Source organism: Platalea leucorodia (genome assembly GCF_965183815.1).
Source record: "Platalea leucorodia genome assembly, chromosome: 4".
NCBI lineage: Eukaryota > Metazoa > Chordata > Aves > Pelecaniformes > Threskiornithidae > Platalea > Platalea leucorodia.
Genome location: NC_138826.1, coordinates 49,783,106 through 49,797,388, shown reverse-complemented (window position 1 = coordinate 49,797,388; position 14,283 = coordinate 49,783,106). Strand labels below are relative to the sequence as shown.

Sequence of the window (14,283 nt, the reverse complement as noted above, 5' to 3'; positions counted from 1 at the left end):
ATTTTAGTCGGACTCCAGCTTTTTTTTTTTCTGTTCCAAACCTGCTAATACAAGATACATGAAGCCACAAAAGAAGTCTGTTGTTTCTTGGCATTAGTCATGTTTTGGTATTATTTCAACTGATCAGGAAAGGAAATGAAATTGTATAATTTCCTTGTACTTAGGAAATGAATACGAGACATTTGTGTATACCCTGGCAACTTAGAAGGCCATGTCTGGCTCAGTAGAGCAAACCAAGAAATGTGATAACGGAGCAAAGGAGAACAGCTCGTTTGTAAACAGAAAGTGTAAATTTTAGTAAAGAATATGGGTGTTTTTGTGACTGTTGTGGTTTAACCCCAGCCAGCAACTAAGCCCCACACAGCTCCTCGCTCACTCCCCTCCGGTGGGATGGGGGAAAGAATCAGAAGGGTAAAAGGTAGAAAACTCGTGGCTTCAGATAAGAACAGTTTAATAATTGAAGTAAAATAAAATAGAATAGTAGTAATAGTAGTAGTAGTAGTAATAATAACAATAATAATAAAAACAAATAATAATAATACAATAATAATATACAAAGCAAGTGATACACTCTACAATTGCTCACCACTTGCCAACCGATGCCCAGCCCGTCCCCGAGCAGCAATTGCTGCCCCCCGGCCAACTCCCCCAGTTTCTGTACTGAGCATGATGTCATATGGTATGGGACAGCCCTGTGGCCAGTCTGGGTCAGCCCCCCCTGGCTCTGCCCCCTCCCAGCTTCTTGTGCACCTGGCAGAGCATGGGAAGCTGAAAAGTCCTTGAGTAGTATAAGCACTACTTAGGAACAACTAAAACATCAGTGTGTTATCAACATTATTCTCATACTAAATCCAAAACACAGCACTGCACCTACGAGGAGGAAAATTAACTCTATCCCAGCTGAAACCAGGACAAACTCCGTTTTTTTTTTTTCCTGTTCCAAACCTGCTAATACAAGATACATGAAGCCACAAAAAAGTCCGTTGTTTCTTGGCATTAGTCACGTTTTGGTATTAGTCACACTTTGGTATTATTTCAACTGGTCAGGAAAGGAAATGAAATTGTATAATTTCCTTGTACTTCGGAAATGAATATGAGACATTTGTGTATACCCTGGCAACTGAGAAGGCCATGTCTGGCTCAGTAGAGCAAACCAAGCAATGTGATAACGGAGCAAAGGAGAACAACTCGTTTGTAAACAGAAAGTGTAAATTTTAAAGAGCATGAGTGTTTTTGTGACTTAACTTGATTCCAAGTAAACATGATTTCACACTCAACTTCAACTTAAAGCTGTTTTAATCAAGATTTTAAAAGGTTTAGTAAGTGCACAACAGGGCTCCACAGACTATCTACAGCAACAGAGGTACGGATAAGGAGAAAGAACTGCAGGAAGAGACAGAGAACCTTCCAGTCCTCAATACAGTCTACATCTAAAATATCTGACAGAATCTCCCAGTTGTAAAGAATTTTTGGAAGCATTTCTTCATAAAAAAGCTAGCAAGATAAAGTTTGTATTTTTAAATCAGACAGTTTTAAGAACAGGATTATCCCTCCTTCCTCAACCTCCTTTTCATCATGAGGACCATACCAAGAAACATATTTGGACACTAACTATCCTCCAATTTGCCTCCTTTTCCCAATAAATCATTTAAACGTATTACCATACAGGGGAAAACATCACCATGTGAAATATCTGGGGGTTTATTTATGTGGGAATAGACTAGACAGTGCAGTACCATTCTGTGTTTATCTGCAATGTTTATAGAAGAACTACTTAAATGGCATCAAATACATAACTGCAATGAAAAACACATGCAACAAAACTCAGCTTCTTACTTTCAACCTCACTGGTCCATCAAATGCTATTTGTTTTGCTTCTTTAACTGTTTCACAGACCAAGCCATTCCCACTCACAAACTGAATCACTTTTTTCAGTGGAGCAAATGGAGTTTGTACAATATCCACCAACATTTTAGCTCCTTTTATCTCTCTTAACTTTTCGTTGATTGGTTTAACCTGTAAAGCAAATAAGTGGTGTTTAGAACCCGTGTTGTAATAGCAAAGCATGTCCAAATCTGAGTGGTCTGGGGACAGGGTGTACAGATCAACAGAATGGGGGTCTCAGTTACTCTAAGACTAGAAACAGATCTGGTTTTCATATTCTGTGTATACTATAGTCCTTAAATCTGTATAACCTATTTCACTGTGCATGAAATGCAAGTACACTAATGCATGTAGCATGGGGAATAAACAAGATGAGTTAAAGATCTGTGTGCAGTTGCAGGGCTACCATCTTCTTGGGATCAGGGAGACTTGGTGGGATAGCTCCCACAACTGGAGTGCTGCAATGGAGGGATAGAGGCTTTTTAGGAAGGACAGGCTGGGAAGACAAGGAGGTGGAGTTGCCCTGTATGTGAGAGAACAGCTGGAATGCACACAGCTCTGCCTGGGTAAGGATGGTGAGCCCACTGAGAGCTCATGGGTAAAGGCTGAAGAGAGAACTGGTAAAGGTAATATTGTAGTGGGTGCCTGCTACAGGCCGCCTGACCAGGAAGAACAAGTGGATGAGGCCTTCTACAAACAGCTAAAAGTAGCTTCACATTCACAGGCCCTGGTCCTCACGGGGGACCTGAACCACTTCGATATCTGCTACAGGGACAACAGAGCAGGGCATAAGCAACCCAGGTGGTTCCTGGAAAGCATCGATGACAACTTCCTCACCCAAGTGACAGAGAAGCCAATGAGGAGAGGTGGTCTACTAGACCTCATACTCACCAACAAGGAGAGGCTTGCTGGGGATGGGAAGGTCAAAGGCAGCCCTGGCTGCAGCAAGCATGAGATAGGAGAGTTCAGGACCCTGAGAGGAGGGAGCAGGGCAAAAGGCAAGCTCACAACCCTGGACTTCAGGAGAACAGACTTCGGCTTCTTCAAACATCTGCTTGGTAGAGTCCCATGGGATAAGGCCACAAGAGTGAAGAAGGACCCAAGAATACTGGTTAATAATATTCAAGGATCACCTCCTCCAGCCTTAAGAGCGAACATCCCAATGAGTAGAAAGTCAGGCAAAAATACCAGGACACCTGTATGGATAAACAAGGAGCTCCTGGCAAAACTCAAACACAAAAAGGAAGCATACAGAAGGCGGAGGTAGGGACAGGTAACCCAGGAGAAATATAGGGGCACTGTCCAAGCATGCAGATATGGGGTTAGGAAAGCCAAAGCCCAACTAGAATTGAATCTGGCAAGGGATGTCAAAGAAACGGCTTCTGTAACTACACAGGTGACAAAAGGAAGACTAGGGAAAATGTGGGCCTGCTGTTGAATGAGGCACAGGACCTGGCGACACAGGATATGGAAGAGACTGAGGTACCGAATTCCTTCTTCACCTCAGTCTTGACTAGCAAAACTAGCCTCCAGGAATCCCAGGTTCCAGAGACCAGGGGGAAAATCTGGAACAAGGAAGACATACCCTTGATGGAAGGGGATCAGGTCAGGGAATGCTTAAGCAAACTGGACATACATAAATGCATGGGCCCTGATGTGATGGAACCACCAGTGTTGATGGAGCTAGCTGATGTCATTGCAAGGCCACTCTCAATAATCTTTGAATACTTATGGCAACTGAAAGAGGTGTCTAAGGATGGAAGAAAAACAAGTGTCACTCCTGTGTTCAAAAAGGGGCAAGAAAGAGGACCCAAGGAACTACAGGACAGTCAGCCTCACCTTGATCCCTCGGAAGATGATGGAGCAACTAATCCTAGAAACCATTTCCAGGCACATGAATGACAAGAAAGTCTTGGGGGAGCAGTCAGCATGGATTCACCAAGTTGGTCATGCTTGACCAACCTGACAGCCTTCTACAATGAAACAGCTGGCCTGGTAGATGAGGGGAGAGCAGTGGATATTGTCTATGTAGACTTCAGTAAGTCTTTCAACATTGTCTCCCACAAGATCCCCATAGAGAAGCTGACAAAATATGGGTTGGATGAACAGTGAGGTGGACCGAAAACTGGCTGAACAGACAGGCCCGCAGGGTGGTCACTGGTGGCACAAAGTCCAGTCGGAGCCCAGTAACTAGCCATGTCAATATCAGGACCAATCCTGTTTAACATCTTCATTAATTATCTGGATCATGGGGGAAAATGTACCCTCAGCAAGTTTGCCAATGACACAAAACTGGGAGGAATGGCTGATACGCCAGATGGTCATTCTGCCATCCAGAGGGACCTCAGCAGGCTGGAGAAATGGGCTGACAGGAATCTCATGAAGTTCACCTCATAAGTGCTTTGCCTTAACATTTAAGCCTATTTTAGTTAAGCTTAAATGAGCCAATATAAAGATTTACAAGTATATTAACTTGCTGATGACACGAAAAAGAGAAATGTACTTACATCAAGGTAATCCAAAGCAAGAAAAGTTTCAGGTTCAGCTCGTTCTTGTTTTAGGAACCGAATGCAATCTCTTGCTGTTTTTTCAGTGGCAACAACAATAGCAGTCATGTATTTGCTGAATACTTTGGTAACAGCAAGCTGGTATTTTTTATGAATAGGATGACACAGGTCGAGCAGTCTTCCAAACTGGAGATAAAAATATAGAGAAATATTAATATGTTACTTTAGATATCAAATAATATTTCTGCATACGAGATACTGAAATAGTAAGAGGAAAATGTGTTACATATCTACCAGCTGCACTCTCTTACAATGGCTGTACATCAGAAAAAACAGAAATTGTAGCAGTCATCAATCCAAATTGCAAAGTATGCCTTCAAAATCTGAAGGGATTTAATTTTTTTCCCTGAGGTTACAGTTACATATCTCAATGTTTTACTCAATCTCTAGCATACACCTCTAGAAGCGTAACAGAGTGACAACAGCAACGTTACCCAAGTACCTTTTTTGGAGAGAAAGGAAGTATCTACCACACAATAAGATCCTTGAATGACAATAAGGTCTTAATTAAATAGGACTGTTAACTGAAAAATCGTAGCAAGAGAGGCACTATTCCAGTTTCAACCCAAAAAAGAAGTATCTGCTTATTTTAGTAGCATGAAAAGAATAAAAACGGCTTTTCTTGTACTGCACAGTCGAAATAATCAAGCCTGTTTTGCCATATATTGAAATAACACCTCCATAGATAAAACTAATTAGTTCTTTGCTGTACATGCTCCCTGAAGATCTTTTGTTCCATTTCTGTAATTATAGGTACAGTTGAGCTTTCCCTGAATGATTAAGGCTACTAATGCACATTCTGAACATTATAACCTCTGAATTCATTCAAGAACAATTTTTCTGCTCATTGACATATAGTTACTGGTCTCCTCTTGCATATCTACAGTTTTACCCTTATCAAATTTAAACAAATGAGAACAGGAAGACAACTGGTAAGAGTCGTATGTGATAGGTCATCTGCAGTATTATCTCATGAATTACATAGAAATAATTTCCAGTAGATCAAATCACAGCCTACTATGATCTACTTTCCTGCCCTTCTCTTGAAAAATGCCTTCCCTTTTCTGAAAGACAGTAGAAGCAAGGATATCACCCAACACCACAAAGGTCTTTATTTAGTTTCCTGGTTTTCTCACATGGTGTTATCTACTTGGATGTTTCTATCTGCAGCTCAGACATGTGATGTTTCAGACATGCAAAACTATAGAGGATCTATATACTTTCAGACATGCAAAACTATACAGAGGATCGATCTATATACTTTCAGACACAGGCATTTAAGTCCAGATGGAATGCTGCATTTCTGTGAAAACAAATATTGACAGCCGAACTGCATCTGTCATGATAGCAATCTTGCCAATTAACACTACCAGTGCAGGAATGCTGTTTTGAAAATTAAATCGTAAAAAACTGTGATCAGCTGCAAAATTCACTTTCTTGATCAGACAAATCCATGGAAATGCACACATCACTCATACAGCACAATCACATTGCTGCATAGCTATTTCAGTATCTGGAATGTTCACCAACCGTTACAAGAATGTTTTAACAGAAGAACAGAAACTTTAAAATGGACATAAGAACTAAACATTTAAAAGCAGTATGCCATTTTTTGCCTATGAAATCCAGAAGACCGACACCAAGATTTCCTTCAGTTCTGCCCGAGTACTTAGTGGACCAGACAGTGAAACGTGTCATGACCCTTCCATCCTGACACTTTAATTTAGATTGTGTTCAACCATCTGCAATTAGTACACCAGAGCTTAAAGAGCAGCTCAGAAGCAACTCTGTTGCCTCCTATGCTGGTGTTGGGAAAATGCAGGAACAAGGGTAACTGAAGCAGATATTGTTAAGACTTTCTGTAATGACATAGTTTATGTAACCAATTCAACTTATCTAGTTTTTATTTGTTAGAAGCCATCACATATGTAAGTACTCTTAAATTTGCAGCCTCTGAAGGAAAATGACAAGAGAACATCCTGAACACCAGCTCTCCCCTAAGCCAGCAAGATATCACCAGTCTGATCCAGTTCTTTTCAAATAGGGATACAATACAAAGAGTGAGCATAAAAGAAATATACCAATCATCTTTTTGGTTTTTTTGGAACACCTTGTTAACATGGATGAAAAAATTCTGAAGAACAGCTGAAAAGCAAATTTCTTAATCTCTTGAGAAAACAACAGGATCGAATACTTGCCAGATTCTGAGGAAGTTTTGCAAAAGACCAAAGCAAAGAATAACTGAAAACATGTTCTTTTTTTATGTTCTTACGGCAGCACTAGGAAGCAGATTATGTGTCACCTTCTACTTCTAAACATTAAAAAAAAAAAAAAAAAATATTTCCGGCTTGTACATCTCAACTGACTATGTATATCAAAAAGGGCTGATTATACTGAGACATACTCGGAGACCAACTATTCAATTGATTAGATTTATTAAAAAGTTCTTATTTGGAATAGCTTCCAATGTTGGAGTAAATATTTTTAAGTGTCAATAAAAAGGTGTAAATATGCCTCATAAAACAATCAATGTCTGGATTGTGTATCAATTCTGAATTGTCAGCACTTAATGGCATTAGTGAAGAGTAATTTAAATAACATATGGTAACTGATAAGCAAAGACAGACCATTTTGATAACATAAAAATCTCATGCACTTAAGCAAAATTGTCCTTTGGAAGAAGTATCCTTTCTGGAATAAATGGTCTCACAGCTAACCTTCCCATTCATTTCTTCAAAACAAGTCAGTCAAAAATATGTTTGTGGACAGAAGAAAACAAAATCAAAAAGAAAAAAAAAAATCAAACACTACAAAATCACACAAGAGATAAAAATTATTCTTTGATGTAAGCCGTAATCTATTTCTGGAAACTGTGAAAAATAATGACAGTATATGCTACTATTCTTTCAGTAATACCATTTCACCAAGTACACTCAAACAAGCATAAAGTCTAAAAGAATCAAGACAGTCCAATTTACTCTAGCTGCTTACTCAGTCTAAGGCAGAACTCTTAATTCTAAAATAAGGCATCTAAATTATGCCATTCAATTACCACAGAATCCGGATATAGTCTTTTGAGACTTTCCAGGATCTCTGCTTTCATTTGCTGACGCCTTCCTTCATGGTAATCAATTTTGGCATTCTGCAGTTCACCAACTATTTTGTTCAATTCTTCATTCACTTCAGCCATTCGTATCGTTGAACTTTCAATTTCCTTAGTTAGCACTTCCACTTGCTGTTTTTTCTCTGTTAACGATTCACTTTGAACAGAAGCAAAAACAGGAAAGCAATTTACTATTTCATTTATATAAGCTTTTAGCTTATAAAATTAAAGCCATTCTGTGGTCACAGACTATGAAAATCATGAAATATTTTAAGTATCTAAGAAGCTACTTCTTATACAAGTTGCATTCTATAGTATAAGCTATTTCTAAGGTTTCAAAATTGAGTTCCAGTGAGAGTTGTTGCCTGTGTAACACAACCATACCACTTTATCCCTCATCAATAAAATGCCTGATATTGTGAAACTAAGAAGGACTGAGAATTCTCATGCAAAATTATTACTCACTTTACACACTTACCAAAATCACTAAGGCTCTACCACACTTTACTACAACTACCTAATTAAAAAAATTTTGCTTCACACCAATCACAACGGGTCTGCTGCTCCCTGTCCATGGCAGGACTTTGTTCAGTACACAGACAGCATTAAGCCAAAGCACGCATTACAGATGCATAGGAAAAGACAGGTTGGAAAAAAAACCTCTGGAGACCACCTACCCTGACCGCCTGCACAAAACACAGGCTAATGTTAAAATTAGTTCACGTTGCTCAATGAAGGGCTTACATACCTTATTTCATGAAGAGTAAAAACCAGACAGATAGAAGTCAAGACCCAGGAAGCAAGAACTGAGCTGTGCTCTTAATATACAATATAAGTATTAATGCTTTGTAGAGCAGCACAACTACAGAACTGCCCAGATCTTTTGCTCAGAATTTGTACACTAATAGCCCCATACCTTGCCTGTAGTGACATAATTTGCACATCTACAAGAAATTAGAAGCAATTACAAAACCGATTTCAAACAAAATATGTGTCATCATACTTCCTACTTTATTTTGACAGCTGAAGTTCTGAAATATTAATTAAAATTAGTAAGAATTCTAATTCTTATTTAAATTTTAAAGAAAAGAATTAGAAAGAATTAGAAACCTGCTACGTTAATTTGAAAACACGTAATATTCAAGAAATCCAATTAGCTTTTTATTTTTTAAACATACGTGCATATCTTGGCATATTCTTCCAACTTCTCTATTCTTTTTTTATGCTCTTCTATCTGTTCCACAATCTGTTTTATGTTTTCCTATGCAATCACAAATAGAATGTGTTAAAAACGAACTAGAGGAAAACAACAGTTTTATAGCAAGATACGAAGCTCGTACTGAGAGAAATCTTTTCTTCCTTGTTGGTATTTCATGCTGAAGTAATAGCACCTCTTTTTCAATACTAGATGCCAAACTGCACCATGAATAATAAAGGGAAATTATTTTATCAAGGCCATTACTAGATTTTTCATGTTTGGCTACAGTTCAGAGAAAGCCTCTTCAGCACAAAGAATCATGATACCATCAAATAAAACAACTTCAAACACAGTATTAGTAAATTATAGGGATTAAAACAAAAAAAGGTGCATCTCTTGGCCCAAGATTAATAGAAGCTTTTTCCTAAAAGGGACACATGAAGAAGTTGACATAGAGGTTCCAACCTGACAGAAAAGCATTGTATTAAAGAACAAACCAACAGTGAAACAAGTATTTTCAATTACTCAAATTGAATAAAAATACATTAACTAAAGCAAGTGAAAGAAAAAAAAAAAAAAAAAGTTACCTACACATTTTTATTAAGCCTCAATTTAACTTCCGAAATCCTTGTGACCTTTTGAATAGCTCTAGGGATGGAGAGTCCACAACCTCTTTGTGCACCTACTTCAATGCTTGACTGTCCTTGAGATGAAATAGTTTACCTAATAGCTATTCGGAATTTCCCGCATTCTGAGTTCTGCCTGTTGTCTCCCATCCTATCCCTGGGCACCTCTAGAAAGAGCATGGTTCTGTCTTACTCATACCCTCTCGTTAGGTAACTGCAGACAGCAATAAGGCCTCCCTTCACCTCTCCTCCAGGCTGAACAGATGCAGTTTTCTCAGCCTCTTCTCATAAGCCAGGTGCTCCAGCCCCAACCAGCTTGGTGGCTCTCTGCTGGACTCACTCCAGGATGCCAGTATCTTTCACAGCATCACAGAATGGTTGGGGCTGGAAGGGACCACTGGAGATTACCTAGTCCATCCCCCCTGCTAAAACAGGTTCACCTAGAGCAGGTTGCAGAGGATTGTGTCCAGGTGGGTTTCGAATATCTCCAGAGAAGGAGGCTCCATAGCCTCTCTGGGCAGCCTGTTCCAATGCTCTGTCACCCCCAAAGCAAAGAAGTTTTTCCTTATATTCAGAAGGAACTTCCTGAGTTTCAGTTTGTGCCCATGGCCTTCTTCGCCACAAGGGCACATTGCTGGCTCATGGTTAACCTGCTGTCTGTCCACTGGGACTCCCCGCAGGTCGTTCCCCGCAGAGCTGCATTCCAGCAGGTCAGCTCCTAACCTCTACTGGTGCATGGGGTTATTCTTCCCTAGGTGTAGGACCCTACACTTGCCTTTGCTGAACTTCATTAGGTTCCTCTCCGCCCAACTCTCTAGCCTGTCCAGGTCTTGCTGAACGGCAGCACAGCCCTCTGGTGTATCAGCCACTCCTCCCAGTTTCGTATCATCAGCAAACTTGCTGAGGATACACTCTGCCCCTTCATCCAGGTCACTGATGAATAAGTTGAACAGGACTGGACCCAGTACTGACCCCTGGGGAACACTGCTAGCTACAGGCCTCCAGCTACACTGCAATGCTTATCGCAGCCCTCCGAGCTCTGCCATTGGGCCAGTTTTCAGTCCATCTCACTGTCTGCTCATCTAACCCACATTTCCTGAGCTTACCTATGAGGCTGTTATGGGAGACAGTGTCAAAAGCCTTGCTGAAGTCAAGGTAGACAACATCTACTGCTCTCCCCTCACCTACCCAGCCAGTCATGCCATCACAGAAGGCTATCAGACCAGTCAAGCATGATTTCCCCTTGGTGAATCCATGTTGACTACTCCTGATAACCTTCTTTTCCTCCACATGCTTAGAGATGACATCCAGAATGAGCTGTTCCATCACCTTTCCAGGGATGGAGGTGAGGCTGACTGCCCTATAGTTTCCTGGGTCCTCCTTCTTGCCCTTTTTGAAGACTGGAGTGACACTGGCTTTCCTCCAGTCCTCAGGCACCTCTCCTGTTCTCCATGACCTTTCAAAGATGATGGAGAGTGGCCTAACAATAACATCTGCCAGCTCCCTCAGTACTCATAGGTACATCCCATCAGGGCTCATGGATTTGTGTGTGTCCAGTTTGCCTAAGTGATCCTCCTCAACCAAGGGAAAGTCTTCCATTCTCCAGACTTTCTCTCCTGCCTCCAGGGTCTGGGATTCCTGAGGGCCAGCCTTAGCAGTAAAGACTGAAGCAAAGAAGGGATTCAGTAACTCCGCCTTTTCTGTATCCTCCATCACCAGGGCACTTGCCTTTTGCTACTGATGTACCTGAAGAAGCCCTTCTGGTTGCCCTTGACATCCCTTACCGGATTTAATTCCGAGTGGACCTTCGCCTTCCTCACTGCATCCCTGCATACTCTTGACAATGTTCTCCTATTCCTCCCAAGTGGCCTGTCCCTTTTTCCACATGCCATAAACCTCCTTCTTCCATTTGAGTTTTACCAGAAGCTCCTTGCTCATCCATCCACATCTCCTGCCACCTTTGCTTGATTTCTTACTCATAGGGATGCATCAATCTTGAACTTGGAGGAAGTGATGACTGAATATTAACCAGCTCTCTTGGACACCCCTACCTTCTAGAGCCCTAACCCATGGGATTCCTCCAAATAGGTCCTTGAAGAGGCCAAAATTAGCTCTCCTGAAGTCTAGGTTTGTAATCCTACTTATTGCCCTGCTTCCTCCACGCAGGATCCTGAACTCCACCAACTCATGGTCACTGCAGCCGAGGCTGCCCCCAACCTTCACATCCCCAGCCAGTCCTCCTTTGTTAGTACAAGGTCCAGCAGCACACCTCTCCTTGTTGGCTCCTCCACCACCTCTGTCAAAAAGTTACCATCAATGCTCTGCAGGAACCTCTTGGGCTGTGTGCGCCTAGCTGTGTTGTCTTTCCAGCAGATATCAGGGTGGTTGAAGTCCCCCATGAGAACCAGGGCCTGTGATCATGAGGCTACTTTCAGCCGCCTGTAGAAGGCATCATTGACTTCCTCCTCCTGATCAGGTGGCCCGCATTAAACACCCACAACAGTGTCACCCATGTTAGCCTGCCCCTTAATTCCTACCTGTAAGCTCTTGACTGGTTCTTCATCCACTCCTAGACAGAGCTCAATACATTCCAGTTGCCCTCTCACATAAAGGGCAACTCCACCACCTCACCTTGCTGGCCTGTCTTTCCTAAAAAGTACGTAGCCATCCATGACAGCATTCCATTTCTTGTACTGGGGAGACCAGAACTGGGCAGAGTACGCTAGATGTGGTCACATACATGCCGAATTGTGAGGAATGATCACCAAATGTCAATTGTACAGATAAGTAATGCCAACACTGAGTGGTCAGACACGCATTTGATGAACTCTCAAGTATCCCTTATTTCCTTCTCAACAGTACAATGGGACTTGCAAAGTTTTAGAGGCACAAGCAATAGGATTTATTTCACTTCCAGATACTAACTAGGTTTTCCTGGTAACTACTACTTCAAAAAGAAATAGTATTGTATCAAGAGCAAATGAATGTACAAGTATTAACTTCGGTGTCATTGCAAGGATGACTTTACATCCTCATAGATATACAGTAAAATACAAGCTCTTCCATACAAGCAAGTTTATATGTACAAGAAGGAGGTGTTAGGAACTCTAGAACTGGTGAAGTCTCATCTGATGGATTTTTAAGTTTTCTGAACATGAAGAGTCTTCTCTAAACTGTGACTCCATAACTAAATGGTGAAGAAATGCACGTTGCCTCTCCAACTTCTTAGTAGGTGACAACACTGCAAGGTTAGCATAGTTTGGAGAAAGAAAAAAAAAAAAAAAAAAAAAAAAAAAAAAGTAAAAACCCAAAACACCTAATAGGGCAAGGCTCCTAGCAAAAGACAGGTCATCAGCTGAGCTTCTGTCCTTTCTACTTCTATCAGAAGCACCATGCAAAGTTGAACAATGAGTTGGGACATAATTTTTCTGAAAGAGAACATTAGGCATGGTGACCAAGTCATAGTGAAAATTGTAGGCATTTTATTATTACATATTTGGATCTGCAATGATAAAAGAAATCAGAAACAAAATGACAGCAACGATCTGTATTCACACCAAACAGCCCACCTCTGAAGTGCAATAAGAGAGTGGACACCAAGGAGATTTTTCCAACTACAACACACTAATGCACACCACTGACCTTAAAAACATCTCAGCAAAAAGGTATAAAGGTATCTGTGATCAAAATGAACCTCTGAAAGGTGTGAGTATCACACAGATATACAACAGCTCTAGGACAGCTCAGAAAGAAAAGCTACACTGATAAAAAGAGGAACCGATTACAGTTAAGCATATGTTCTGAGTAACTGTAAAATATTAGAGCCAAAGCTTTCAAAACCAAATCCTCAGTGTGGGCCCACGCACCCATTCTCTGAACAAATTTAGAAGTCATTTTGCTAAACCTGTTGCAATACAAAAACTGAACTCTCACTTGCAACCTATCTCCTTTGCTGAGGATTTGTTTATGTCAAAGCATTTATCACATTTATATAAACATTTATACCAGAGGGAGGAGAAGCATTTTCTCCTTAAAACATAATTCTAGCTTGATGCAAATACCTCAACTTCTTTTTTCTTCCTCCGATTAAGATTCAGCCTTTCTTGATCTGCTTTTTCCTCCCAACGAAGTTTTTCTAGCTGCTGGGTTAGTGTAGCCACTTTCTTTCTTGCTATTTCCTTTAGCTCTTTATAGCGCTCCAACTGGAGAAATAACATAAAAAAAAAATTCACTCCACTGCAAGTGGAAAGACTCATGTTGTTACAGCCTCAATTAGTAATGGCTACTTTATCATAATTAGATTATGAAAACCACCCAATTCTCCAGAAGACCTTTCTAGCTACTAATTGCATTATCAGAAGTTATATTTCATTAGAGAGAGATTCAAACCAAAACTTACACTTAATAGTTCTTGCCTATGGTCTTGTTTTCGACTTCTAATGACTTATTTTTCAGGAAAGTTTATAAAGTTTACAGTACTTCACAGTTAAGGTTAACACAAAGTTTTTGCACAGCCCAAAATTAGTGCAAGTTTTGGTATTTATAATTACAGCATTCTCATGTTATCAGTGGTTTTTTTTTTTTAGGTGAGTATCTAAAACAACTTTTTAAAGAATCCTGCAAAGTTATGACTAACTGACCAAATGCCTCTAAAGTGCAGAGTAGGGAGATTCACAAACTAAAAGAACAATCCTGCAGGTTCTCCATTAATTGATCAGAAAGACAAAGGAGAGAAGCTAGCACTTGGTTTTAAAAGTGTTTCTGGCCATATGGTTGCAAAGACAGCTTCCTGAAATGTGAATTTACTGTAAAGCGATGCAGTCCTTTCCTTCTAAAACAACTTAAAATAGCTCACAAATGTGCCACCTCAGTTTTAGATGGTATGTAGATGGTATGTATACTACC

The 14,283-nt window shown here is 40.5% G+C and overlaps 1 protein-coding gene across 1 annotated transcript in view; it reads right to left on the bottom strand.

Moving 5' to 3' along the window:
- The window catches only part of SMC1B (structural maintenance of chromosomes 1B), a gene marked incomplete at both ends in the record, with an annotated part of 41,010 nt that overhangs the window by 20,917 nt on the left and 5,810 nt on the right, over nucleotides 1–14,283 (bottom strand). Inside the window, 5 exons of the mRNA XM_082310179.1 lie at nucleotides 1,837–2,016; nucleotides 4,392–4,577; nucleotides 7,504–7,711; nucleotides 8,733–8,815; nucleotides 13,440–13,580. Of these exons, the coding sequence (XP_082166305.1) occupies nucleotides 1,837–2,016; nucleotides 4,392–4,577; nucleotides 7,504–7,711; nucleotides 8,733–8,815; nucleotides 13,440–13,580 (798 nt within the window). The remainder of the gene's footprint in view (nucleotides 1–1,836; nucleotides 2,017–4,391; nucleotides 4,578–7,503; nucleotides 7,712–8,732; nucleotides 8,816–13,439; nucleotides 13,581–14,283) is intronic.